Source organism: Cuculus canorus, chromosome 22 (genome assembly GCF_017976375.1).
Source record: "Cuculus canorus isolate bCucCan1 chromosome 22, bCucCan1.pri, whole genome shotgun sequence".
NCBI lineage: Eukaryota > Metazoa > Chordata > Aves > Cuculiformes > Cuculidae > Cuculus > Cuculus canorus.
In genome coordinates, this window is record NC_071422.1 from 5,107,798 (window position 1) to 5,134,482 (window position 26,685).

General features: G+C 61.4%; 2 protein-coding genes across 4 annotated transcripts; one reads left to right on the forward strand and one right to left on the reverse strand.

Annotated features, from left to right (window-relative positions):
- Nucleotides 1-311: 311 nt before the first annotated feature.
- On the forward strand, nt 312-13,425 carry SYTL1 (synaptotagmin like 1). 3 transcript variants are annotated; one of them, XM_054086605.1, is made up of 15 exons: nt 312-455; nt 7,299-7,595; nt 8,219-8,364; nt 8,439-8,547; nt 8,881-8,920; nt 9,695-9,794; nt 10,014-10,108; nt 11,641-11,763; nt 11,841-12,007; nt 12,091-12,193; nt 12,290-12,451; nt 12,520-12,598; nt 12,672-12,771; nt 12,856-13,061; nt 13,153-13,425. In XM_054086605.1, exons 2-15 carry the CDS (start codon nt 7,348-7,350, stop codon nt 13,290-13,292), a joined length of 1,818 nt encoding a protein of 605 aa, XP_053942580.1. In that variant the 5' UTR covers nt 312-455; nt 7,299-7,347; the 3' UTR covers nt 13,293-13,425. The 3 variants fall into 3 exon arrangements, with proteins under 3 accessions (XP_053942580.1, XP_053942581.1, XP_053942579.1); XM_054086606.1 differs by lacking the exon at nt 312-455 and adding an exon at nt 2,740-2,933 and having other exon boundaries at nt 7,255-7,595; XM_054086604.1 differs by lacking the exon at nt 312-455 and adding an exon at nt 2,740-2,933.
- MAP3K6 (mitogen-activated protein kinase kinase kinase 6) lies at nt 13,417-26,685 on the reverse strand. Its single transcript, XM_054086607.1, has 29 exons — nt 26,611-26,685; nt 24,332-24,612; nt 23,775-23,914; nt 23,128-23,151; nt 22,524-22,711; nt 22,258-22,426; nt 21,751-21,857; nt 21,485-21,655; nt 20,894-21,006; nt 20,584-20,743; nt 20,305-20,455; nt 20,033-20,140; nt 19,910-19,959; nt 19,692-19,787; nt 18,748-18,832; nt 18,533-18,666; nt 18,327-18,454; nt 18,089-18,225; nt 17,825-17,930; nt 17,519-17,676; nt 17,224-17,404; nt 16,988-17,144; nt 16,305-16,470; nt 16,025-16,210; nt 15,470-15,575; nt 15,032-15,251; nt 14,722-14,941; nt 14,533-14,609; nt 13,417-13,677 (listed from the first exon to the last, which is right to left on the reverse strand). Exons 2-29 carry the CDS (start codon nt 24,609-24,611, stop codon nt 13,578-13,580), a joined length of 3,918 nt encoding a protein of 1,305 aa, XP_053942582.1. The 5' UTR covers nt 24,612; nt 26,611-26,685; the 3' UTR covers nt 13,417-13,577.

Consider the following 26,685-nt stretch of genomic DNA (forward strand, 5'->3'; position numbering starts at 1 on the left):
AATGGTGGCTGAGCTGCCTGTGGCTGTGGTTCCTTCAGGCTGTGGTGCCTCCAAGGCTGCTGCAGCTCCCTCCTCTTCCTCAGCTGCCCCACCATCCACATATTTTTCCAGTCAGGGGAAGGGAAAGGGGGTGCAAGACCCAATGCTGGGGCTCGTGATGCCTCTGTCTTCCCAGGCGAGCCTTGCACAACACTCCCAGCCAGAGCCAAAGGTAGAAATGCTGCAAGGTCTTTGCTTCATTGTAGGGATTAAAAATCAGAATTATGGAATGGTTTGAGTTGGGAGGGACCTCAAAGCCCATCCAGTTCCAACCCCCTGCCGTGGGCAGGGACACCTTCCAGCAAAACACTTCTTCCCAAGATCTCATCTCGATCTGCAAGCAAGCAGCCCCCCATCCCGAGGGAGCCGGGCTCCATCCCTACGTTCCTGGAAAGCACTGGACCAGCACATCAAAGGTACTGGGAGGGCAGAGGGCACTGGAAAGAGGATGAGGCCAGATGACCCCATCGCTGGCGGGGGGGGGATGTAGCGGAGTAAAAGCGATGGTGGGAAGGAGAGGGTTGGGGCTGGGGGAGACTGCCAGGACGTGTTTGTGGGGCAGCTTTGGGGTGTGACCACCTCAAGTTTGCAGAGATGTTTGTCTCCTGCAGCTGGTGGCAGGGGCAGAGTTTGGCATCTCCTGCATCTGCTGCCTGTGTGGGCTCTGTGCATCAGGATGAGGCCCTCCCCTCCCCTCCAGGGTTCCTGGGGGAAGAAACTCTTACCCTTCCCAGCCTTCTCCCCACCACTATGCTGGGGAGATGTGGTTTGGGGTCACTCCAGGGCCCCAATCCCTCTGAAGATGCTTTTTACAGCTGGTGGCTGTGGAGCTCAGCTTCTGCAGGAGCCTGAAAGCCATTTCCCTCAAAGCCCTTCGACCCTGCGCCCACCCCTGGTGCTCTTGGCCACTGGTCCCACAGCTGCTGCCCACCCAGCCGAGGTGCCGATGCTGCAGGTACTGCCTCAATCTCCCTGCCTGCAAACCCACCAGCTGGCGAGATGCTGCTGATGCTCTGGCGCATGCTCCCTGCCTCAGTTTCCCCCTGAGAGAGCCAGGCTTGCCTGTACCACCTGAAGAACAAGTCCTTGGTGGTGGGAGCAGGACAGGACTTGCTCCTCACCCCCGTTCCCTCCCCACTGCCCAAACGCCCAGTGCAGAAATGAGGCAGAACCTGTTCTGTGCACCTACTGGGATGCTGCCAGCACGCAGGGACACAAAGGAGGTTTGCACCCTTGGATGCTGTTTGGGAGGTGGCTGGAGCTGGGCTGCCTGCCTCGCCCTGGGTTCTCTACGAGGAAAACCATCAGTGAGGGCTGCCCCGGTGCCGTGTTCGCCTTGTGCTGGTGGCCAGGGTGTTCCTGGGTGCCACCAGATGACACAACCACTGGCCACAGCCGCTGTGGGATGTTCTACTTCACAACAGCACCGCAGTGGCTGAGACCCATCCCATTGTCCCTCTGGGTCACCAGGGATGGGGCCGCACACTGCAGGATGCGACCCACAGCTCCCCCTGTGCCTCCAGCCATGGGGTTTGGCTCTGTTTGTGCACTGCCCTACTGAGCAAGCCCATCACCGAGGCATCAGGTACCTACCATCCATCCATCTCCAGAGATGCAGGAGCAGGGGATGGATCCTGCCACATCCTTTCCTGCCCCAGCCTCAACTGATAAACAGGTCATTGCCACTACAAAGGATCCGGGATGCACAGAGAGGGCTCAGTGTCCACCCTGCGTGATCCAGGGCTGAGCACCCCTGGGGGGACACAACCATCCCCGAGCCATCCCCCTCCCTGCAGAGACCTGGCCACGCTCCTGCATTTCCAGAGCATCCATAGTGGGGACCTCGTCCTTCTGGCATCTCTCCTCACTGGAGCTGAGCAGCAAGTGCCCTGCGAGGGGAGGAAGAGGAGGGCGGCCGACAAACAGACAGAGCTGTTGCTAAAGTCTCATTTCCTTAGAAACCACGCTAAAAATAATCCCTTTTTCTTGCGGTCCTGTGCTCAGCGTGTGCAGCCAGGCTGCTGCTTCTGCACCCTGCTGCAATTCCTCCCCTGGCAGTGCTGCCGCTTTGGGATAAAGCCAGCTCTAGAGCTCGACCCCCCTTAGACAGCCACTTCCCCCGTACCATCAAGGGAAACTGAGGCACAGTGGAAGGATGCTCCTGCCCTTGGTGCTCGGGTTTGCCACTGCCAGGCATTGTTAGCCTGATCCTGCATGGGGCTGAGCACCCAGGCTTGTCCACAGGGCTGGGATAAAGGCACTTGTGGGGCTGCGGATAGAAATTCCTGGATGAGGATGGGGCTGGGGTCTCCCACGCCATGCCCCTACCCCCACACCCTTTGCAATGAGCTCAGCGTCTTCCTGCCATGGGTGCTCCCCTTTTGACCCCCCCCCTTTCCCTGGCTGCCCCCCAGTTTAGCCGCATATGGTGGGTGCAGCTGCATACCGATGCTGGGGGTGCCTGAGGTCCCCCCCTCAAGGCTGGGACAGGGGCACCTGTGGGGAGAGGACTGGGATAAGACCACCCGTGGGGCTGGGACAAAAATTCCTGGCTGAGGATGAGGCTGGGATCTCCCACCCCATCCCCCTGCCCACACCCTTGGCTTTGAGCCTGCGCTGAGCTCAGGGTCCCCCTGCCCTGGGTGCTCCCCCTCTTTGCACCCCCTCTTCCCCAGCTGCCTGACGCCTCCCAGTTCAGCCCAGTTCAGCCCCGTCCGGCGGGTGCTGCTGGCTCCAGTCCCTGCTTTCCTGCTGCTGTGGCGAGGAGGTGCTTTGCTCACCTGCGGTTGACTCAGCTCTGGGCTGCCAGCACCCTGCCCGGGGGGGGCCACCTGTGGGTACTGGAGAGGGGGGGGACACGCCACACCGTGACCCCCATTCACAATCCTGGCCAGGTAAGGGACCCCACTGCTCACCCCATGGCTGCGCCGGTGGAGGTGCGGGGGGGGGAAAAGGGGGGGTTTGGCTGCTCTTTCTCTGCTTGGGGGGGGGCTACAGTCCATCCCCAGGCTCCCCACGGGTGGGGATGGGGGCTCTGCAACTTGAATTTCTGCAGTAGAGTTAATTCACCTTGTGCGGGGCTTGGACAGGTGGGGCTGGATGGGATCTGAGGTCACGGTGAGGGGCTGCAGGGCTGCTGGTGTTGGGGGGTCTGAGGTCACGGTGAGGGGCTGCAGAGCTGCTGGTGCTGGGGGGGGTCTGAGGTCACGATGAGGGGCTGCAGAGCCCCTGGTGTTGGGGGGGTCTGAGGACATGGTGAGGGGCTGCAGAGCCCCTGGTGCTGGGGGGGGTCTGAGGGCACGGTGAGGGGCTGCAGGGCTCCTGGTTCTGGGGGGGTCTGAGGCCACGGTGAGGGGCTGCAGGGCTCCTGGTTCTGGGGGGGTCTGAGGTCATGGTGCTGGGGGGGTCAGAGGCCACGGTGAGGGGCTGCAGAGCCCCTGGTGCTGGATGGGGTCAGAGGTCACGGTGAGGGGCTGCAGGGCTCCTGGTTCTGGGGGGTCTGAGGCCACGGTGAGGGGCTGCAGGGCTCCTGGTTCTGGGAGGTTCTGAGGCCACGGTGAGGGGCTGCAGGGCTCCTGGTTCTGGGGGGTCTGAGGCCACGGTGAGGGGCTGCAGGGCCCCTGGTGCTGGGGGGGGGGGGGGATCTGAGGCCACGGTGAGGGGCTGTAAGTCTCCTGGTTCAGGGGGGTCTGAGGTCATGGTGCTGCAGGGTCTGAGGCCACGGTGAGGGGCTGCAGAGCCCCTGGTGCTGGATGGGATCTGAGGTCATGGTGCTGGGGGGGTCAGAGGCCACGGTGAGGGGCTGCAGAGCCCCTGGTGCTGGATGGGGTCAGAGGTCACGGTGAGGGGCTGCAGGGCTCCTGGTTCTGGGGGGTCTGAGGCCACGGTGAGGGGCTGCAGGGCTCCTGGTTCTGGGAGGTTCTGAGGCCACGGTGAGGGGCTGCAGGGCTCCTGGTGCTGGGGGGGTGGATCTGAGGCCACGGTGAGGGGCTGTAAGTCTCCTGGTTCAGGGGGGTCTGAGGTCATGGTGCTGCAGGGTCTGAGGCCACGGTGAGGGGCTGCAGAGCCCCTGGTGCTGGATGGGATCTGAGGCCACGGTGAGGGGCTGCAGAGCCCCTGGTGCTGGATGGGATCTGAGGCCACGGTGAGGGGCTGCAAGGTCCCTGGTACTGGATGGGATCTGAGGTCATGGTGCTGGGCTGCAAGGTCCCCGGTGTTGAGGGATCTGAGGCCACGGTGAGGGGCTGCAGGGCTCCTGGTGCTGGGGGGGATCAGAGGCCCCAGTGATGGGCTGCAAGGTCACCAGTGCTGGATGAGGTCTGATGCCACGGTGCTGGGCTGCAGGACCCCTGGTTCTGGGTAGGGGGAGGTTGGCATGGTGTTGGGGGGCACTGGGGGTGCAGCCCTGGGCTGTGCTGAGGGTGACTGAGGCCTGGAGACCCCAGAGGGCGGCAGGGGGGGCTGATTTGGGATCTGGAAGGGGTGGTTTGTGCCATCCGCTGTGCACTCTCCCATTGCTGTTTGCAAAGTAAAAAAAGGGGGATGTGCACATGCACAGTTGTGGCTTACTGGGGAGGTTTAACTGGTTTGACTGGTCTCAGGGTCGGGGACTGGGCACCCAGCACCCTTCTGCTCGGGATGTGGGTGCTGGTTTCCTCTGTGGGGCTGAGGAACCCAGACTTGGGTGACTTCTGGGTGCTGGCGGTGTTCCGGGGTGGGGGGACACCTCATGTGCTGCAAGTAAACAGGATACAAGTGGGCTGTGGTGGGGAGGCAGCGGCAGCTTCATCCCAGCCCTGGTGACAGCTGGTATGCATCCCCCAAGCCCCCCATCCAGCCTTGGTGACAGCCAGGATGTGTCCCCCAAGCCCCCACCCAGCCCCTGGTGCAGCCTGGCTGGGAGCGGGGTGTTGATGGGTGCTACAGACCTCCTTGGCCAATTTGGGGGGGGGGTCCTGGTGGTGTGAGGAACCCTTAGTGGGTGCTGGGGGGGGTGTCAGCACCCAGCCTGCCCACCAGCATCAGTGTGCTCAGATCCTGTCCTGGGTTGGGTCCCTAAAGGTGGGGACAGGATCATCTCTGGGGACAGGGTGACCCATGGGGCTGGGATCAAGGCACCCATGGGGTGAGACAGGACCCTCCGTGGGTGTTTGAGATCCCTCCAAGGCTGGGACAGGGACACATGTGGGGCTGGGGATGGACGTGGGACTGGGAACAGGGTGGGATAAGAGTACTGTGGGGCTGGGACAGGACCCTCTGTGGGGCTGGGGACAAGGGACCTCATGTCCGAGCCCCACACTGGAGGTGTGATCCCTATGGCCACACTGGGGTGCAGCCGTGCTGGTGCTCATGCCTTGAGGGACACCTGGGGGGTCACAGGACTGATCCTGCCCCAGCGCTGGAGCAATTTCCTGCCCTCTGCATCTGGTGCTGGGCAGCGCTTTCCCAACGCTGGGGCCAGGAAGAGCGGCGGTGAGGCAACAGCCGGCAGTGGGGCAAGAGCTCTGTCAGCAGCATCTTCCCGGGGAGCTGTGATGAGCTGAGTACAGTCTCAGCAGGGTTCGGTCTCAATATGGTTTGGTCTCAGCCCAGTTTGGTCTCAGCTGGGTTCAGTCCTAGCAGGATTCTGTCCCAACAGAGTTTGATCTCAGCCCAGTTGGGTCTCAGCCCAGTTGGGTCTCAGCCCAGTTGGGTCTCAGCCCAGTTGGGTCTCAGCCCAGTTTGGTTTCAGCCCAGTTGGGTCTCAGCCCAGTTTGGTTTCAGCCCAGTTGGGTCTCAGCTGGGTTCAGTCCTAGCAGGGGTCTGTCTCAGCCCAGTTTGGTCTCAGCCCAGTTTGGTCTCAGCCCAGTTGGGTCCCAGCCAGGTTCTGTCCCAGCAGGGTTTGATCTCAGCCCAGTTGGGTCTCAGCCCAGTTGGGTCTCAGCTGAGTTCAGTCCTAGCAGGGTTTGGTCTCAGCCTGGTTTGGTCTCAGTGAGGTTCAGTCTCAGCAGGATTTGGTCTCGGTGGGATTCGATATCAGCCGGGTCCGGTCTCAGCCTGATTTGGTCTCGGCGAGGTTTGGTCTCAGCCCAGTTCAGTCTCAGCGAGGTTCATTCTCAGCCCGGTTTGATCTCAGCCTGGTTTGGTCTCGGTGGGGTTCGGTCTCAGCGGGATTCGGTCTTAGGGAAGTTCGGTCTCAGCCTGATTCGATCTCAGCGTGGTTTGCTCAGCCTGGTTCGATCTCAGCAGGGTTCGATCTCAGTGAGGTTCAGTCTCAGCCCAGTTCGATCTCAGTGGGGTTCGGTCTCAGCCCAGTTCGATCTCAGTGGGGTTCGGTCTCAGCCCAGTTCAGTCTCAGCCCAGTTTGGTCTCAGTGGGGTTGGATCTCAGCCCACGGTGGAGGCAGCCGAGCCCCCCCTTTGCCACCCCTCTTGGCAGCCGATGGACGCCGTGGGAGCACAGGCCGGGCGCTGAGCAAACACCCTTCGCAAACAGCGGCTGTGGGCAGGATTGTGGCAGCGGGCAGGGCTGGCGCTGGCACTGAGCCGGCAGCAGGGCCTGGCAGTGCCAGAAGTGGGAGAGCGTCCCTCAACCCCCCTGCAGGTCGCCCGTTCTCCTTCCCTTTGGACCCCTGGCGTCATTCCACCCTTCGGTTTGCTCCCATTGGGGGTCCCGGAGGTGTTTTGCAGTGCAATATTGGGGGGAGGTCCACGCATGTGAACCCCCAATGTAAGAAGGACTTGGATCTGTTGGAGCAGATCCAGAGGAGGCCACAGAGATGATCCGAGGGCTGGAGAACCTCCCGTGCGAGGATGGGATGAGAGTTGGGGTTGTTCAGCTTGGAGAAGAGAAGGCTGCAGGGAGACCTTAGAGCAACTTCCAATCCCAAAAGGGGCTCCAGGAAAGCTGGGGAGGGGCTCTGGATCAGGGAGGGCAGGGAGAGGATGAGTGGGAATGAGTTTAAATTGGAAGGAGGAAGATTCAGATTAGGCATAAGGAAGAAATTCTTCATGCTGATGGTTGTGAGGCTCTGGCCCAGGTTGCCCCGAGCAGTGGTGGCTGCCCCATCCCTGGAGGGGTTCCAGGCCAGGTTGGATGGGGCTTGGAGCCCCTGATCCAGTGGGAGGTGTCCCTGCCCATGGCAGGGGGTGGAACTGGGTGGGCTTTGAAGTCCTTTCCAATCCAAACCATTCCATGATTCCATGATTCTGTGATTCTATGATTCTGTGATTCTAGGATTCTACGATTCTATGCTGAGCTTCCGCTCCATCTCTTTGCAGAAGATCAGAATGATTCCCACCCCAAAGTGGCCTCGTGGTCCCTCTCCAGATGTTGGCATCGCTGGTACATGCCCGGCACGCTGAGCACCCCCAGCTGCAGACCCCAGCTCCTCAGCACCCACCCAGGCGAGCGCCGTGGGGTGTCCCCTCCATGTCCCCCCACCCTGCCATGGCGCTGCCCCTGGGCTCCGAGGCGCTCTTGGACCTGACCTTCCTGACAGAGGAGGAGCGGTGCGCCATCAACGAGGTGCTGCGTCGAGACTGGCAGCTCCGCCGGCGCGAGGAGGGGCGCATCAGGTGAAGTGGGGGTCCCCTGTTCAGTGGCACCTTTGGGGACAGGGTAAATCCCACTCAGGAGCAGCCAGCTTGGGGTCTGTCACCTTTGAGGACATCATAACCCCCCAGGAGCATCCAGCCTGGGGGCTGTCACCTTAGGGGACAGCATAACCCCCCCAGGAGCATCCAGCCTGGGGTCTGTCACCTTTGGGGACCACATAAACCCCCCAGGAGTGGCCAGCCTGAGGTCTGTCACCCTTGGGGACATCATAACCCCCCAGGAGCGTCCAGCCTGGGGGCTGTCACCTTTGGGGACCACATAAACCCCCCAGGAGTGGCCAGCTTGGGGTCTGTCACCCTTGGGGACATCATAACCCCCCCAGGAGTATCCATCCTGAGGTGTGTCACCCTTGGGGTGACCCTGGGGATGGGGACACCCATTGAGCTCAGCCAGGGTGAAGACCTGTGTTGGGTGACACTGGCACTGGGGGTCCCAAACCCCCTGGGAGATGGTGGCTGGTGTCCTCAAGGCTGGTCTGGTGGCCCCATCAGCCTCTTGGGAAGGGTGATGGGGATGGTGGGGGTGAGGGTGATGGCACCACTGGGATGGGGGAAGCCAACCAACACCACCCTCCTGCCACCAGTAAGCTCCGCAAGTCGGTGTCGGACCCGGTGCGGCTGAAGATCCTCACCGGAGACTGGTTCTGTGATGCCCGTGCCCAGCGCCATCGGCACCACCTGGGCTCCGACCTCGTCCGTGCCTCCATCCGCCGCAGGAGGCGACCCTGGGGTAGGTGAGGGAGGGGGACACAGGGGGACATGGGGGACCCAGGCTCAGCCTTCTGAGGTCCCCTATGTCCCCAGGAGCAGGGGACCCGGAGAGTGGCCCCAGCCTGGGCGAGCTGGAGGCCATCGGTGAGCCGCTGGCGGAGGAGAAGGAGGATGAGGATGGTGTGACAGAGCCAGAGGAGAGGTGAGGGTGGCATGGGAGGAGATGCTTGCCCCATGGGTGCCCTAGCGTTGGTGGCATCTCTCACTGGTCCCTTGCTGGGGGTGACACAGCCCTGGGATGCCCGGGGAGAGCTGGAGGTGGGGAAGTTGGAGCAGAGCCCATGGGGAAGGGGATGACGTTGTCCTGGTGTCTGTCCACACTCTGAGTGTCTGTCCAACATCCGTCCACCCTCTGGGTCTCTGTCCACCACCCAGGGGTCTCCGCTGGCTCTATAGTAGCTGTGGGGTTGTGGGGAAGGGGGATAAGTGCTCGTTAGCCTTGTTAAGAGAAACTAATTATCATCTCTTCTTGCAGCCCCTCTACAGAGGATGCGCAGGTGGCCACAGAGCCCCAGGTTGGTGCCTGGTGGGGGGCGGTTGAGCTGGCACAGAGCCTGCGCTTGGTACCTGATGCCCTGGTGATGGGCTTGGTCAGTGGAGGAGTGCCCTGCAGCCTGGGTCACCCTGGCTGCCGTGGCCCTGGAGCCCCAGTGTCACCCCAGGAGGGTGACATTCTGGTGCATGGTCTTGCAAAGTCTGATCCTGGACTCTGTGGGGTGGGGAGTGGTGGGAGATGTCCCTCACCTTGTCCCCAGGGACCCAAAGGGGCTGGATGGCACGGTGAAGGCGCGGGACGGGAGGGTTCTTGGGATGATAGAATCATAGAATGGTTTGGGTTGGAAGAGACTTTAAAGCCCATCCAGTTCTACCTCCTCTCACCGGATCAGGGGCTCCAAGCCCCATCCAACCCGGCCTTAAACACCTCCAGGGATTTAACAGCCACCACTGCTCTGGGTCACCTGGGCCAGGACCTCCCCACCCTCATGGTGAAGAATTTATTCCTAATGCCTAAATCTTCCACCTTCCAATTTAAACTCATTCCTCCTTGTCCCATCCCTGCCCTGCCTGATCCAGTCCCTTTTGGGACTGGAAGCTGCTCGAAGGTCTCCCTGGAGCCTCCTTTTCTCCAGGCTGAACAACCCCAACTCTCTCATCCTGTCCTCATAGCAGAGATGCTCCAGCACTTGGATCATCTCTGTGGCCTCCTCTGGACTTGTTCCAACAGTTCCATCTCCTCCTTATGTTGGGGATGCCCGTATTCACCCTTTTCCTTGTGTGCCAACTCGCAGCCCAGCCCTGAGACCCCGACTTTGGAGGGGACCCGGGTGTCACAGCCCCTGCAGCAGGGTCACAGCCCACCGAGGAAGCAGGACATCCCATCCCAGCCAGGTAACCACGACCGAGGGGTTTGTGCTGTTGAGCTTTGGTGGCGTTGGAGCCCCTCTAGTACTGTTTGCCAGCCTCCTGCCTTCTCCCAGCCCCTCGTCCTTCTCCCCCATCCCTTGCTTGCCTGCCCACTCCCCTTGCCAAGAAAAACGGACACCCCCCACCCCCCCCAAATCTATCCCTGCTGCATTGGGACACCCCCCCCCACCTTTGCCGTTACAGGTGACACAGTAGGTGGGAACCCATTCCTCACGTCCAGTGCAGAGGAAGATGAAGAGGAGCCCAACTCCATACGCAGTGGCCCTGAGGCTGAGCAGGTGGGAGGGGGGTGGTTTGCAAGGGGGCTGCATGGGTTTGGGGGAGCAGTTTGGGGCTGGAGGGCCTGTATGGGGCTGGAGGATCTGTATGGGGCTGGAGGATCTGTATGGGACTGTTTAGGGCTGGAGGGGCTGAATGGGGCTCTATGGGGCTGGAGGGGCTCTATGGGGCGGGAGGGGCTGTTTGGGGCTGTATGGGACTGTTTGGGGCTGGAGGGGCTGCATGGGGCTGCATGGGGCTGGAGGGGCTGCATGGGGCTGCATGGGACTGGAGGATCTGTATGGGGCTGGAGGGGCTGTGTGGGGCTGTTTGGGGCTCTTTGTGGCTGTATGGGGCTGGAGGGGCTGTATGGGGCTGTATGGGGCTGGAGGGGCTGTTTTGGGCTGTATGGGGCTGGAGGGGCTGTTTTGGGCTGGAGGATCTGTATGGGGCTGGAGGGGCTGTATGGGGCTGTTTGGGGCTGGAGGGGCTGTTTTGGGCTGGAGGGGCTGTTTGGGGCTGTATGGGGCTGTATAGGGCTGGAAGGGCTGAATGGGGCTGGAGGGGCTGTATGGGGCTGGAGGATCTGTATGGGGCTGTATGGGGCTGGAGGGTTTATATGGGGCGGAAGGATCTGTATGGGGCTGGAGGGGCTGTTTGGGGCTGGAGGATCTGTATGGGGCTGTATGGGGCTGTATGGGGCTGGAGGGAGGTGGAGAGGGCTGTTTGGGGCTGGAGAGGTCTGTACAGAGTTGGGGGGCTGTATAACGTTGAGGGGAGCTGTATAGAGTTGAGGGGGGCTGTAAGGGGCTGGGGAGGTCTGTATGGGGTTGAGAGGGGCTGTTTGGGGCTGGAGAGGACTGACTGGGGCTAGAGGTCGTTGGGGCGGGCTGTATGGGCTGAGGAGGTCTGTGTGGGGTTGGGGGACTGTGTGGAGTAGAGGGGGGCTGTATGGGGCTTGAGGGAGCTCTATGGAGCTGGGGAAGCCTTTATGGGGCTGGGGGTGGGGTGGGGAGATCTGTAGGGGCTTGCATGAGGCTGTATGGGCCTGGGGGAGCTGTGTTGGGCTGGGGGACTGTATTGGCCCAGGGGGGCTGTATTGGCCTAGGGGGGCTGTATGAGTCTCGGGGTGGGGGCTGCAGGGGCTGTAGGGAGCTGGAGGAGGCTGTATTGGGCTGGGGGGCTGTATGGAGCTGCAAGGGCTGTATGGGCTGGGGGGGGCTGTATGGGGCTGGGGGAGCTGTATTGGTCTGCATGGGCTGTACAGAGTTGTATGGGGCTGGGGGAGCTGTATTGGTCTGCATGGGCTGTATGGAGCTGCGTGGGCTGTATGCGGCTGGCGGGGGTTGTATACAGCTGGGAGTGGGCTGTATGTGGCTGAGGGGGGTTGTATGGGGCTGCGGGGGGGCTGTATTGGGCTGGGGGTGCATGTGTAAAGCCAGCACAGCACAGGCTGTATGGAAGCACCAGGCACTTGCTCAGACCTGGGTGCCTTGAGAGCCTCCACGGGAGGTGGGGGCCCTGCTGACTCCCCTTTACTTCACATTTCCAGGGCTCAGAGACCCCCCAGGGGGATCAGGGATCCCCAAGCCTGGTGTCCCCACAGAACGGCCACACGCCCCCGAGCAGCTTGCTGACCACCAGCTCCTCCGTGTCCAGCCTCAGCTCCTCCACGGTATGGGCTGGGGGCTGTTGAGGTGGGAGGGGGGGTCACTTCTCCAGACCCCCTGACCCCATCTCACCGCCCCGCAGCTGAGCGGCAGCCTGATGAGCCTGTACAGCGAGGGTGAGCTGGGCAGCGTGCCCGTGAGGGGCTGCGTCCAGTTCTCCCTCCGCTACGACCCAGCTAAGAAGGAGCTGCAGGTCCACGTGCTGCGGTGCCGTGAGTTGGCCGGGGCCAAAAAAGAGCGGTCGGACCCGTGAGTGCCCCAGCCCCAAGTAGGGATACCCAGGAGATGCCCATGGTTGTACCCATTGCATCCATCTCATTTTGGGGCTCCAGGTACATCAAGACATACCTACTCCCAGATAAGTCCAACCGCAGCAAGCGCAAGACCACGGTGCGGAAAAGGAGCTTGGATCCCATCTTCAACGAGACCCTCAAGGTTTCTGGCGCTGGGTTGGGGTGATTGTGAAGGGGTCCCAATGGTTCAAGCAGAGCGGTAGATAACCTCACCCTATCTGTGTCCCTTCCCCACCAGTACAAACTGGAAAAGAGGGACCTGCAGGGCCGGACCCTGAATCTCTCGGTATGGCACCACGACAGCCTGGGCAGGAACATCTTCTTGGGGGAGGTGGAGATCGCGTTGGGCTCCTGGGATTGGGCCAACACACACCCCGAGTGGTTCAGCCTCCAGCCCCGGGTGAGTCCCACACCCCTTAGCCCACCCCCTCCATCCACAGTCCCCCTGTAACCCCCCATCCTCCCCAGACACCCATCTCCTCGGATGGCCTCGCCAGCCGGGGCAACCTCAACTTGGCATTGAAGTTCATTCCCGCTGGCTCAGAAGGTGAGAGGTGCCCGTGGGTACCAGGGGTGGGGGTCTGGGATGCCAGGGTGCCCCTGACCATTCTCGCCCGCAGGTGGGGGGCTGCCACCCACGGGCGAGCTGCACATCTGGGTGAAGGATGCTCAGAGCCTCATCCCCTTGCAGAGCGGCACCGTGGACGCCTTTGTGCAGTGGTAAGAGGGTGGCTGTCACCTTGGGAGCACCCAGAGGGGCTGCGGAGGGGTGTGTGTGTCCCCTTATTTCACTGTCACCTCCAGCTATGTGCTGCCAGATGACAGCAAGACGAGCCGGCAGAAGACACGGGTGGTGAAGCGGAGCCTCAATCCTCTCTTTAACCACACCATGGTCTACGATGGCTTCCAAGCCAAGGATCTGGCCGAGGCGTGCGCCGAGTTCACCCTCTGGCACCACGAAGCCTTTTCCAAGCGCCAGCTGGGTGGCATCCGGCTCAGCTTGGGCACAGGTGAGGTGGGGAGAACCCCGGTCACCCTGGGGTGCTCCCCATGGCTTGCAGGGCGAGGTGCCCAGGTGTGACGGTGATGGTCTCTCTGCAGGGAGCAGCTACGGGCTGCCCGTGGGATGGATGGACTCGACAGCCGAGGAGCGAGGGGTGTGGGGACGACTGCTCCAGCAGCCCGGGCAGTGGGTGGAAGCACTGCTGCCCTTGCGGACTAACCTCGTCCCCCGGGTGTAGCCCCTGCCCTGCCTGAGATCACCCGGTGCCAGCAGGACTGGGGGACCGGGGGGGGCTGGAGCTGAGCCCGGAGCATCACTGTGTGGGGGTCTGTGCCCCCCTACCCTTTCGGCAACAATGAAGTGGCTGTAGAGGCTGTTTATTGTTCTGGGTACCCCAATTTTTCCCTTCGGTGTGGGGTTGGAGCTGTTGCATCCCACTACGAGGCTGTTCTTCTGTCACCATCCTGCCACCCCACCATGGTGGCAGCCCGGGGGTCCGGTGGCTGTGTCCCACAGTGATGTGTCATAGCGCTGGGAGTGGGGGTCCCTCCTCCCTTTTCTGCTGGGTGAGGGTCCCGCGCAGCTCCAGGATGGCTGCCCAGAGCCGGTACGCTGGCCCGCGCCTGCTGGGACACGGGGCTTCTGGAGGGAGGGGACCGAGCCATGTTTGTCCCCTCATCCCTCTGGAAGCAGGAGACTGAGATGTGTGTGTGTGTGTCCCATCCCTCTGGAAGGAGAAGACTGAGATATGTGTGTGTCCCATCCTTCTGGAAGAAGGGGACTGAGCCATGTATGTCCCCCATCCCTCTGGAAGGAGAAGACTGAGATGTGTGTGTGTGTCCCATCCCTCTGGAAGAAGGGGACCGAGATGTTTGTGTGTCCTTCATCTCTCTGGAAGAAGGGGACAGAGCCATGTGTGTCCCCATCCCTCTGGAAGGAGGAGACTGAGATGTGTGTGTGTCCCCCCCCCATCCCTCTGGAAGGAGGGGACTGAGCCATGTGTGTCCCCATCCCTCTGGAAGAAGGGGACCAAGATGTGTGTGTATGTCCCCCATGCCTCTGGAAGGAGACTGAGATGTGTGTGTGTGTCCCATCCTTCTGGAAGAAGGGGACTGAGCCATGTGTGTCCCCATCCCTCTGGAAGAAGGGGACCAAGATGTGTGTGTATGTCCCCCATGCCTCTGGAAGGAGACTGAGATGTGTGTGTGTGTCCCCATCCCTCTGGAAGGAGGGGACCAAGATGTGTGTGTGTCCCTCATCCTTCTGGAAGAAGGGGACTGAGCCATGTTTGTCCCTCATACCTCTGGAAGAAGGGGACCAAGCCATGTGTGTCCCCATCCCTCTGGAAGAGGGGGACAGAGATGTGTGTGTCCCCCATCCCTCTGGAAGAAGGGAACCAAGCCATGTGTGTCCCCATCCCGGTCTCCCTGCTCTCCTCACCCTGCCCGGGCAGGAGGTGCCACGCGGGCTGGAGGTACCTGATGCCCACGTAGAAGAGGTCATCGCAGGTGACGCAGCCCAGCAGGTCCCGCAGGGTGAAGCCGTGGGAGAGGAGCTGCGGGAGGTGGCAGGAGGTGTTGGGGGGCAATGCTGGGGGGCTGCCCTGCTTATGCCAGCGGGGCTGGACCCCCACCTAACTCCATGGGCCAAGTGGCCACGGGGCTCACCGTGGCTGTGGTGGCCGAGTCGGTGCCGTGCTGCTGCAGCCACTCGAGAAGGAGGGGGTCAGCCTGCGTCTGGGGGCTCGGCGGCAAGAGATCCTGCTCCGAGGGGGGCTCCCTGTGCTCGGAGCAGCTGGGGACCGCAGTGTCCTCGTCACCGGAGCGAAGCACTCGTTGCATCAGCCGCTGCCACTCCTGCTCCTTCTCAGCCAGCTCCTGGAGCAGCCTGGGGGACAGCAGGGCATGGAGTGGCACCGGGAGGGGACACAGACTGGCATTTGGGGAGATGGAGGCACAAGGATCAGCAAAGCCCTACCTGCTCGTCTCCGTGCGGAGGTGACAGAGCTGTGCCACCAGCGCCGAGGGTTCCTGCAGGGCGTCTGCCTGGTTGCTGGAGCTGGTGCTGAGCCTCAAAGCGGTGCTGTCCCGCTGGGACTGACTCCTGGGTGTAGACAGCCTTGGTGGTACGGGGTTGTCCTCATCATTTGAGTCCTTGGTGCTGTCTTCTGCCAGGCAGCTGGCGTTCAGGCCAAGGTCTGTGGGCACAGAGCCCAAGGTGGCACGGAGGCACCCGATGGAGAATAAAATGTCCCAACCAAGTCTGCCCTGGTGCTGTCCCCCACCTCATATCCATTTCCCAGCACCCTGAAGTCCCTCATCCCACCTCAGCGCTGGCACTCTCTTCTTCCACCCACCTGGCCACGGCGTTGGGACCTGGCCCCACATCCTGGGGCCATCGCCCAGTGTCACCCACCTCTCACCAGCACGGTGAAAGCCGCCTGCACCGCTTGGCTCATGGCATCGTCCAGCGCAAACATCCAGTGGGGTTTGATGTGATGCTGGCGCAGCACCCGTCGCACCTGGAAAGAGCATCACCGTGCCAGGCTCTATAAAGAAGAGAAGGCTGCAGAGAAACCTTAGAGTAGCTTCCAGTCCCGAAAGGGGCTCCAGGAAAGCTGGGGAGGGGGTCTGGATCAGGGAGGGCAGGGAGAGGATGAGTGGGAATGAGTTTAAATTGGAAGGAGGAAGATTCAGATTAGGCATAAGGAAGAAATTCTTCATGCTGATGGTTGTGAGGTCCTGGCCCAGGTTGCCCGGAGAAGACGTGGCTGCCCCATGCCTGGAGGGGTTCCAGGCCAGGTTGGATGGGGCTTGGAGCCCCTGATCCAGTGGGAGGTGTCCCTGCCCATGGCAGGGGGTGGAACTGGATGGTCTTTGAGGTCCCTTCCACCCCAAACCATTCCATGATCTCTGATCACTGTGCCAGGGCATCACCCACTCACCCTACCACTCCAACCCTGGCACTCACAGCTGCCTGGAAGCCGAAGAGGGGAGCCTGGAGGTTGAGGAGCCTCAGCCCCTCTGCCCGCAGCTGGGTCTGCAGTGCGAGGAGGTCCTGGCGCAGCTGGTGCTGGTTGGGGCTCTGGATGTAGCTCCGCAGGCAGCTCAGCAGCTGAGCGAGATGCTCCGCACCCAACTTCATGCCTGCCGTGCTCTGGGTGGACAAAGAAGATGCTCAAGAGCTGCAACCATACCCACCTTCTTTCCAGTGCTGCCCAGACCCACCTCCGTGGGCACTCAGCACCCACCTGGCTCTCCTTCCAGACAGCGATGATGCCCGGCTCCTCGATGGTGAGGACACGGCGCAGCGTGGCCCGGCGCTTGCTGTCCTTGCGCAGGAGGAACCCGTCCCCGCTCTCCTCCAGGGAGGAGGAGCGCAGGCTGCAGTCGGAGCCAGCCGAGCCCTGGGCAGCACTGGAAAGAGGTGGTGAGGATTGGCAATGCCCCCTTCTTCAGTCTTGGGCATTTAGGAGTGTGGAGAGGACGTGGCCAGCAGTAGAGGGCATGGGGACCTCCCGCAAGCCCTCCGAGCTGCGATAGGGTGGGAGATGATGCTCTTCCAAAACAAAGGATTGTACTGATAGGATGAGGGGAAATGGCTATAAACTGGAGAGGGGCAGATTTAGACTGGACATAAGGAAGAATTTCTTCACCATGAGAGTGGGGAGGCCCTGGTCGAGGTTGCCCAGAGAAGCTGTGGCTGTCCCATCCCTGGAGGAGTTCAAGGCCAGGTTGGACGGGGCTTGGAGCCCCTCATCCAGGGGGAGGTGTCCCTGACCATGGCAGGAGGGGTTGGAACTGGATGGGCTTTGAGGTCCCTTCCAACCCAAACCATTCTATGATTCTAAGAGGACACTGCAGGGCACAGTGCTGGGATGTGGCAACAGAACCCCGTGTCCTTCCCATCACTCCCATGCCCAGGACACCCTACCCCGAGTCGCTGCGGCCGGTGGCTGCCTCGCCGGGGTGGCATGCGAGCAGGGAGCTGCCTGCTGTGCCCCTCACCGGGGCATCCTGCCTGGCTGAGGAGCTGCTCCTATCGCTGCCCTCTGCATCCCCATCCCGCTGTCCAAAGCGGGGGCGATCACCTGCCAGGGAGATGATAAGGGTGGATAAGGTTCTTTAGCAGCTCATGCCAGGTGCCCCCATCCTGACCCCCAGACTCACGCCCCGCCACGGGCAGGACCCGGCTCCGGGCTCTCCTGGAATCAGCGAGGAACGGGTCCTGTAGCAGCACAGCAGACGTCGCCCGCTCGGCCGGGTCAGCCTCAAAGCAACGCAGGATGAACTTCTTGGCTTTCTCTGACATGGACTCGGGTACCTCTGGGTGCATCTTGAACATGCCCACCTGGAGGGGAGGCACTGTGGGGCTGCAAAGGGATTGGCCACCCCAAAGAGGGGCAATTTCAGGGCTGGGGAACCGTCCCCCTCCACTGCATCCCCTGCCCAACCCCATGGATACCTTGAACATCGCAGCCTGGGGGCTGCCCAGCTCATAAAAGGGGGGCTTTCCTGTGGCCATCTCAATGATGGTGCAGCCCAAGGACCAGATATCTGCCGGCTTCCCATAGCCCCAGGGCCCCTGGTCGATGATTTCTGGGGCCATGTACTGCAGAGTGCCTGGAGAGAGGGTGAGGAGGGATGAGAGGAACTCGTATCCATCAACCAAACTTTCCTTGGGGTGGGTCCTCTTTCTCCCCATGCTTGGTGCAAGGATGCAGACCCCAGCACTGCCTGCTCCTCAGCATCCCACCACCTCCAGCCTTACCTGTGAAGGTCTCAGCACTGGGGCTGATGCCCGCCAGCCGCTTGGAGGTTCCGAAGTCTGAGATCTTCAGCACCCCGCTGTAAGTGTTGATGAGGATGTTGTCTCCCTGGCGTGAGAATTTTACTCCAAAATAAAACCAAGCCACAAAAAGCTCCTGGAGCTCAAGTAAGACATCACTCCAGAAGCTCTGGGCATGGAGAAGCAGCTTCTGGCTCCCCGGTGCCCCTCGAGATGAGGATGGACCATTCCCCCCCAACCCCTCACCTTGATGTCACGGTGCACAATGTGATTGTCGTGGAGGTAGCTGAGCCCGTCGAGGATCTGGCGGGTGTAGAAGACGATGGTGGGCTCATTGTCCTTCAGGGGACCCCACTTGGAGCGCAGCAGGGATGAGAGACTCCCTGGAGGAAGGGTACGGAGCAGGGTAGCGCCTCCATTTAGGTCACACATATGGCCACGTGCCCCCCTTCAGCCCCCAAACCCTGTCCCCAGCACTGCCCACCTCCTGGCACCTCCTCCATGAAGATCTTGATGAAGCCATCCTGGCTGACGGAGCCCAGGTACTGCACGATGTTCCTGTGCCGCAGGCGCTTGTGCAAGGCGATCTCCTCGTGCAAGGCTTGTGAGTACCTGTGAGGCAGGACACCAGGGTGAGGGGCTGCCTAGAGCTCCCCAGGACCCTCCAGGACCTCCTGGCATGGCACCTACCGGCTGTTCTGCTCTGGGATCTCCTTGATAGCGATGCGCACTTGGTTGCTGAGGCATCGCCCGGCGTAGACAACCCCGTACGTCCCCCTGCCCAGGACCACCCGCTCGCCTGTCTCCGAGTACTCGTAGCTGTACTGCGGGCAGAGACGCGGCGTGGCAGCCTGTGCCACTCAGTGCCCTGTGTCACCCTGTGTCACCTCGTGTCCCCATCTCACCTCCAGGATGGGCTGCGTTGGGCTCGGCACCTCCTCACCAGCCACCGCCTGTTCAGCCAAGAGGGACTGGATCTGCTCACAGAACCTGCCGGTGGGAGGACAATGGTTCTGAGCGCCGGTGAGGATGCTGGGGACCCGGTCATTGTCCCCTGGCACAAAGGGGCTCCTGTTCTCCCTCCCAATCTGTTCCCCACAAGTGCCACCCTGCTTTGTGGGATCCTTCTGGGGTTGAGTCACTTGGACACCCCTTTACCCCTAAAGAAACAGAATCATAGAATAGTTTGGGTTGGAAGGGACCTCAAAGCCCATCCAGTTCCAACCCCCCTGCCATGGGCAGGGACACCTCCCACTGGGTCAGGTTGCTCTAAGCCCCATCCAACCTGGCCTTGAACACCTCCAGGGATGGTGCAGCCACCACTGCTCTGGGCAACCTGGGCCAGTGTCTCACCACTCTCATGGTGAAGAAATTCTTCCTTATGTCCAGTCTAAATCTGCCCCTCTCCAGTTTATACCCATTGCCCCTCGTCCTGTCCCCACAAGCCTTTGTGAACAGCCCCTCTCCAGCTTTCCTGGAGCCCCTTCAGGTACTGGAAGGTCACTATAAGGTCTTCTTGGAGCCTTCTCTTCTCCAGGTCGAAGAACCCCAATTCTCTCAATCTGTCCTCGGATGGGAGGTTCTCCAGCCCTCCGATCATCCTTGTAGCCTCCTCTGAACCCATTCCAACAGCTCCATCTCCTTCTTACATTGAGGATTCCATAACTGGACACAATCCTCCAGATGAGGTCTCCCAAGAGAGGAACAGAGGGGCAGAATCCCCTCCCTCGCCCTGCTGCCCACACTGCTTTGGATGCAGCACTGCCATCCCTCCCTGCTCACCAGGACAGTGACCGGGGGTCCCTCGTGCCCCCACCAGCACCCCTGTCCCCTCCACTCCCCCACTCACCCCCGGCAGTGCTGCTGGGAGGGGAAGTAGAGCTGGAAATCCTCCTCCGCGTGCATCACGTAGAGGAAGCAGCCCCGTTCGTCGCGCTTGCAGATGCTGGAGGGAGAGAAGCCCCCACCCTATCAGCGTTAGGGCTGCCCGTGGGGTGGGCAGAGGGGCTGCGGGCACACACAGAGCATCTTTGGTCCTGCTGGTGAGGGGACCAGGGACACACTCACCTGACGCCCTGTATGGCCGTGGCTGCAAAGGTCCAGCTCGATGCTGCTTTCTGCAGGAGAAAGGATAAGTGAGGAAGAGGAGGTCGGTGGGGCCACCTCCAGCACCCCAAGCCCCATCCCTACCTCCTCCATGGGGCAGACGAGGGTAAGCGTCAGGGCAGGTTCCTCTGTGCCACCATGCAGCACCAGCTGTGCCGGCTGCAGGACCTTGCTGAGCTCCAGGATGAGGACCTGCAGCAACGGGAGCTGCAGAGTGAGGTCCTCAACCCACACCCTCATCGTCCCACCCTGGTTGGCATTGTTGAGCTGCTTGGTGCCTCCCCAACTTCCCAGTAAGCCCAGACAGATGGGTGCTCCCCAAGGACAACCACCCCAAGCTCCATGGGGCCTCTCACCGGGCAGCGTGGCGTGGCGACAAAGGGTTGGCATGCCTCAACGAAGAAGCCCAGCCAGAAATCAGCCAGCTCCTGCCGGGCAGAGGGGACCTGCGGGCTCTTCTGGAAGTGTTTGTAGAGCAGGAACGTCTCCATGACCGAGACCAGGTACCTGCAGCGATGTGAAGGAGAAGAGATGTCCCCAGCCCCCCCTAAAAGCCCAAAATTCCCCTCCTGGGACACAGCCACCAGGGACTGGAGACCCAGTCTCATCCAGGTGGGTGCTGTGCTGTGCCATACCAGCCTGGCGCATTCAGCTTGTAGAGCTTCTCAGAGGCTTGGATGACTTTATTGAGATCGTTGGCCAAGATGCCGGTTCCGAGGCAAAATCCAACATCCCAGTAGTAGTGCAGCTCCTCCAGGCTGCCCTTGCGACCCTGCAGGCAGCTCAGCTTCACCCCTGGACACGGGAGCAGGAGCCCATCACCCTCTGCCAGGAACCCGGCACCCAGGTACGGGTGCTCCAGGGTTGCCCTAATGCCACCAGACCCCACCGCCTGGTCCCCACCCTGAGTGGGTCCTTGTCCCCGACCTGTGGGTGGGCACCCACCGATTTGCTGCAGCTCTACGGAGGTTTCAAACTGGTGCCCAGCAGCCACGAGGAGGACGGCGGCGTTGATGCCCGCGTGGAGGCTCGGCTCCATCTCAAAGGCTTTGCGGTACCTGGGCAGAGATGTTGGGTGGAGAGCATGGCCACTGCCACCCCGCTGCAGCCAAAACCCACCTGCCTCGGGGTCTTGGAGCTGCCCCTACAACATGGGAGTGCCCCCAAACCAGAATAAAAACCCACAAAAAGGTTAATAAAATAAAAGCCCATCAGGAATTGGGTCCCGGAACAGGTTGCCCAGAGCTGCCCCATCCCTGGAGGGGTTCCAGGCCAGGTTGGATGGGGCTTGGAGCAACTGATCCAGTGGGAGGTGTCCCTGCCCATGGCAGGAGTTGGAACTGGATGGGCTTTGAGGTCCCTTCCAACCCAAACCATTCCACCATTCCATGAATTAGCAGCCCCTGCCTCTGCTGAGCTGCTCGGTGGGGTTGAACGTGGGGTTGTGCTGCTTGGAAAGCCCTCAGTGACCCTACAACCCCCCAGATGAGGGAACGGGCAGGCAAGTGGCCCCCCCAGCCCTGTCCTCAGCCTCACCAGTGCAAAGCCTGGTCCCTCGTCTTGGAGTCGGTGAAGCCAGAGCTGATGAACATGTCCTTGTAGATGCGGCCACACAAGCAGAGGAGGTCAGGTGCAGCCCCCTCCTCACGTTCCACCACGGGCAGCAGCACCGACAGAGCCTTCTCCCGGTCCCCGGCATGGTTACGCCTGCACACACACGACCAGCGCTCGGCAAACGCATCCCTGCCACCCTTAGCCCCACACCAACAGGGTGCCCGGGGCGTGGGTCATCTCCTCCTCACCGGCTGAGGGCAAAGGCGTAGTGGAAGCGGACGTTGTGCTGCTCGGCCACAGCGCAGGTCGGCAGCGCCTCAAGGGTCTCCACCAGCGAGATGAGGGCATCGTAATCCTGCAGGGATGGCAGTGGGGCTGAGCTGGTGGTCCCCAGGATGCCCATCCCCAGTTCCATGGGGTGATGCTCTCCCTGGACCAGCCAAGCCCTGCAAACTCCACCAAGCAAGGGCAGGCTGTGGAGCAGCACCCGGGATGCCCGGCTTCTCTCCACGATCATAGAATCACTTGGTTGGGAAAGACCTTTGAGATTATCGAGTCCAACTGTACCTGTCCACCACTAAATTATACTCCTAAGCAGTTCATCTACTCATCTTTTAAATCCCTCCAGGGATGGTGACTCCACCATCTCCCTGGGTGGCATCTGCCAGGGTTTGACAACCCTTTTGGTGAAGATATTTTTCCTGATGTCCAACCATGGACATGTTTTCCTAATGTCCTTGTTTCAATCCCCTCACCTGCACGTCACGGTAGGAGAGAAGGAGATTCACCACGATGTCCAAGCTGAGCAGCTCCATGCTGTCCAGGCGCTGCTGGATGCGGGCCAGCTCCCGGCTCAGCTGTTCCCCCTGGTACATCTCCCGTGCCCTCCGGATATCCTGACGGATCATCTCCCGAAAATACCCACTAGGGATGAGGGCAAAGATGTGGAGCTTTTGGGGTGGTGGCATTTCTCCACCAAGTCCCACCAGCCCAGAGTTTGCCCGCAGATGGGCAGCAGTACCAGGAGTTGGTGGGGATTCTCTGCAGCAGTTGGATGAGCTGAGTTGCCAGAGGGGTCAAGAAGGTCTCTGTCTCAAAGCTGGGCTGAAAAATCTCCGTCATGCTCTTCATGGCCCCAGAATCACAGCAGACGACCTTGTTCTGGGAGGTCACTGCGTAGGGGATGAAGGTGTAGCTGCCGCAGAGGTCCTGAGGGAGAGGAGAAGGGGTGAGCAGCTGTGTCAACTGAGCTCAGAACCATTCTATTTGTGTCATGGACCAGAACCCTCTCCTCACGCTGCACCATTCAGGCCACGCTGACCCAACCCCCTTCTATAAGTCATTAGCACAGAAAGGCAAAACCACCTTTATCTCTGACTGCCATCATTACGCTCCAGAGTGAACGCTCCTGGCTCTTTTCAAAACCAGGTCCCCCTCTCCACGCTTCTGTTCCTGTGCTTGCTCCCAGCGAGTGATACCCCCACCCCAACTCAGATCCGGGGAGAGGTCTCCCCTCCTGATCCGCAACGCCCACCCCGTGAGGCTGAGGAGGAGCAGCTCAAGGGGGAGAGAGGGGCTCAACCCGCCCAGCACCGCAGCAGCGAGCACGGGGACAAGAGACGCACCGAGTTCTTCTGGCAGATGTCCTCCTGGGGAAAGAGGGAAGGAGGAGGGATTTAATGAGCATTCCCAGCAGAAGAAACCAGCTGATTTCAGGCTCTGGGATCGGAGTTACCTGGAAAACAGCCAGGGATGTCAAGGGACACCCGGGCTAAGGCACAGCCGTGAGCATGTGGACCCCCCCCACCCCGCTCCCAGCTTCTCCTCCAAACCCGGAGTCAGGGAAGGGGTTCTGGGTGCCTGGGGTGACATTTGGGGGTGATTTGGATGTGCTCCCAGCTGCATTCCTTTTTTCCATCAGCAGCAAGAATCCCTCCCTCCTGCCCCTTCTGCGCAGAGGGTTTCACTTCCAAGGAATTGCCTTTCCCCAGGGAAAAGCACCCATTCCTGAATTCCCAGCCAGTTGGAGCCAGGGGAGCACCCAGCACCCCACACCCGGCTCTGGGGCTCAGCGCGGTCCCCAACCACCCCGGTCCTTATCCATCCCATGCAGAAACAGCTCTGCCAGAGCAGGATGCAACCGTGGGAACTCGCCCGGGCTTAGGGGAGGGAGGGATGGAGATCCCCTTCCATGGGTGCTCCGGGTGCCATCTCCACCCTGGAGCAGGAGCACGTGGGGGGTCGAGGTGTCCCTGTCCCCATCCCCGCTCACCTGCAGGGCCTGGAGTGGGGACAGGTCAGCCTGGCAGCACAGCAGGACGTTGTGGGACATGTTGAAGCTCTCGCGGACACCCAGGTGGTAGAAGAGGGAGGGTTGGCAGACGCAGTCGCTCAGCTCCACCACAGCCACGTCTGCGTGGATGCCAACAGATCCCAAATTCATGGCAGAAGGGGAACGAGCAACCTCCGCATTTGGAGGTCCACATCCCCTCGAAGCGCCTGAGACCACGGTGATGGGCACCCGCGTGGCCCATTGGACCCCAAGCAAATCCTCTATGGAAAAATCCCCTTCGGGAAATTACATCCGTGGGTTTAACGCCAAGGATTGAAGGCATCTCGGCAAACATCCAACCACCCCGGAAAGTAAACAGGAGGAAGCAGACAAGCCAATATCCCAGCACGCAGCTGGCAGAGCTCGGCCAGGAGCTGCGCAAGGCCGAGGGAAAGTCCCAGCCCGGGCATTCCCAGACAGATGAGGAATAGCAGGAAGAGGAGGGGGTACAAACCCCACGCTGGGGACGGTGCCAGCGGAGCGGGTTGCATCCTTACCCGCGTTGTAGAAGCGGTCGAGCGTGGCGGTGTCGCCCAGCGCCAGGGTGTCGAAGGGCAGGGTGTGCAGCTGTGCCCGCAGGTCCCGGCAGGCGTCGCGCAGGCTGCGCAGCGCAGGGCAGGCATGCGGCTCGCGACCCAGCACGCAAACGACGCTCAGCACCCGCCGCCCGCCTGCCCGGTCCTGGGTCCTGCACACCGGGCGACCTGCCGTGCCCGCCACCGCCAGAGGGTCCTGCCAGCAGCTCCCGGCCATTGGGGGGGTCCCGGGCACCTCCATCCTGGGGAAGGGGTTACACTGAGCACCAGGAGAGCCCAAATCCTGCATCGAGCTGCTCTGGTCCATACTGGGAGAGCCTTTCCCTTGCATTGAGCTGCTTTAGTTCATACTGGGAGATCCCAAACCCTGCAGCTGCCCTGCTCCATACCAGGAGAGCCCTTCCCTTGCACTGAGCTGCACTGGTCTTTACTGGGAGAGCCCAAACTCTGCACTGAGCTGCCCTGGTCCATACTGGGAGAGCCCAAATCCTGCATTGAGCCGCCCTGATCCACACTGGGAGAACCCAAACCCTGCACTGAGCTGCCCTGGTCCATACTGGGAGAGCCCAAATCCTGCACCAAACTGCCCTGATCCATACTGGGAGAGCTCATGCTCTGCACTGAGCTGTTCTGCTCCATACTGGAAGAACCCTTCCCTTGCACTGAGCTGCTTTGGTCTACGCTCTCCCTTGCACTGAGCTGCCCTGGTCCGTACTGGGAGAGCCCAAATCCTGCACTGAGTTGCCCTGGTCCATACTGGGAGAGCCCAAACGCTGCACTGAGCCACCCTGGTCCATACTGGGAGAGCCCAAACCCTGCATTGAGCTGCTCTAGTCCATACTGGGAGAGCCTTTCCCTTGCATTGAGCCGCCTTAGTTCATACTGGGAGAGCCCAAATCCTGCATTGAGCCGCCCTGCTGCATACCAGGAGAGCCCTTCCCTTGCATTGAGCTGCACTGGTCTTTACTGGGAGAGCCCAAACCCTGCACTGAGCTGCCTTGGTCCATACTGGGAGAGCCCAAACCCTGCATTGAGCCACCCTGGTCCATACTGGGAGAGCCCAAACCCTGCACCTAACGCCCTAGTTCTTACTGGGAGAGCCCATATCCTGCTCCAAGCTGCCCTGGTCCATACTGGGAGAGCTCAAACCCTGCATTGAGCTGCCCTACACCACGGTGCCCTATTCTCCCCCGGGAGAGCCCGTACCCCACCCTGGGCAGCCCGAATCCCTGCTCTTGGAGGGTGCTGCACCCTGTACTGGGCTAGCCTGCACCAGGATGCCCCATTCCCACACGGAGATCCCATACTGGGATGCTCCGTTCTTTACCAGGGTTCCCCGTTCCTTACCAGGAGACCCCGCACTGGCTGCCCTGTTCCTTACTGGGACACCCCGCATCAGGATGCCCCGTTCTTTACCGGGATGCCCCAGTCCTTACTGGGAGACCCTGCACTGGCTGCCCCGCTCCTTACCGGGAGACCCCTCACCGGGATGCCCCATTCTTTACCAGGAGACCCCACATCGGGATGACCCATTCTTTACTGGGAGATCCCACACCGGCTGCCCCATTCCTTACTGGGAGACCCTGCACTGTCTGCCCCGTTCCTTACTGGGAGACCCCGCATCGGGATGCCCCGTTCTTTACCAGGAGACCCAACACCGGGATGCCCCGTTCCTTACCGGGATGCCCTGTTCCTTACCGGGAGACCCCGCACCGGGATGCCCCGTTCCCACCGGAGACCCCACATCGGAATGCCCCGTTCTTTACCGGGATGCCCTGTTCCTTACCGGGAGACCCCGCACCGGGATGCCCCGTTCCTTACCGGGATGCCCTGTTCCTTACCAGGAGACCCTGCACTGGCTGCCCCGCTCCTTACCGGGATGCCCCGCTTCCCGCTTGCAGACCCCACACCGGGATGCCCCGCTCCTTACCGGGAGACCCCGCACCGGGCTGCCCCTTTCCCCCCTTGCAGACCCCGCACCGGGATGCCCCGTTCCCCCCTTAAAGACCCCGCACCGGGATGCCCTGTTCCTTACCGGGATGCCCCGTTCCTTACCGGGAGACCCCGCACAGGGATGCCCCGTTCCCCACTTGCAGACCGCGCACCGGGATGCCCTGTTCCTTACCGGGATGCCCCGTTCCTTACCGGGATGCCCCGCACCGGGCTGCCCCTTTCCCCCCTTGCAGACCCCGCACCGGGATGCCCCGTTCCCCTCCATTCCCACCGGGAGAGCTACCTACCGGACCGGCTCTCACCGGGAGACTCCGTCCACACTCACCGGGTTCCGCTCCGCCCCGCACCGGGCTCCGCTTCCG

Bases quoted from the DNA above. Each gene is read 5' to 3' on its own strand.
- SYTL1 (XM_054086605.1), top strand. From the start codon at position 7,348: ATGTTGGCATCGCTGGTACATGCCCGGCACGCTGAGCACCCCCAGCTG. The intron at 9,795-10,013 runs GTAACCACGACC...TTGCCGTTACAG, and splicing joins GGACATCCCATCCCAGCCAG to GTGACACAGTAGGTGGGAAC. The intron at 10,109-11,640 runs GTGGGAGGGGGG...TCACATTTCCAG, and splicing joins GTGGCCCTGAGGCTGAGCAG to GGCTCAGAGACCCCCCAGGG.
- MAP3K6 (XM_054086607.1), bottom strand. From the start codon at position 24,611: ATGGAGGTGCCCGGGACCCCCCCAATGGCCGGGAGCTGCTGGCAGGAC. The intron at 18,226-18,326 runs GTGGGCAGTGCT...CCCTTCCTCCAG, and splicing joins CATGGAGGAGGTGCCAGGAG to GGAGTCTCTCATCCCTGCTG. The intron at 17,405-17,518 runs GTATCCATGGGG...CCTCCCCTCCAG, and splicing joins CCCAGGCTGCGATGTTCAAG to GTGGGCATGTTCAAGATGCA.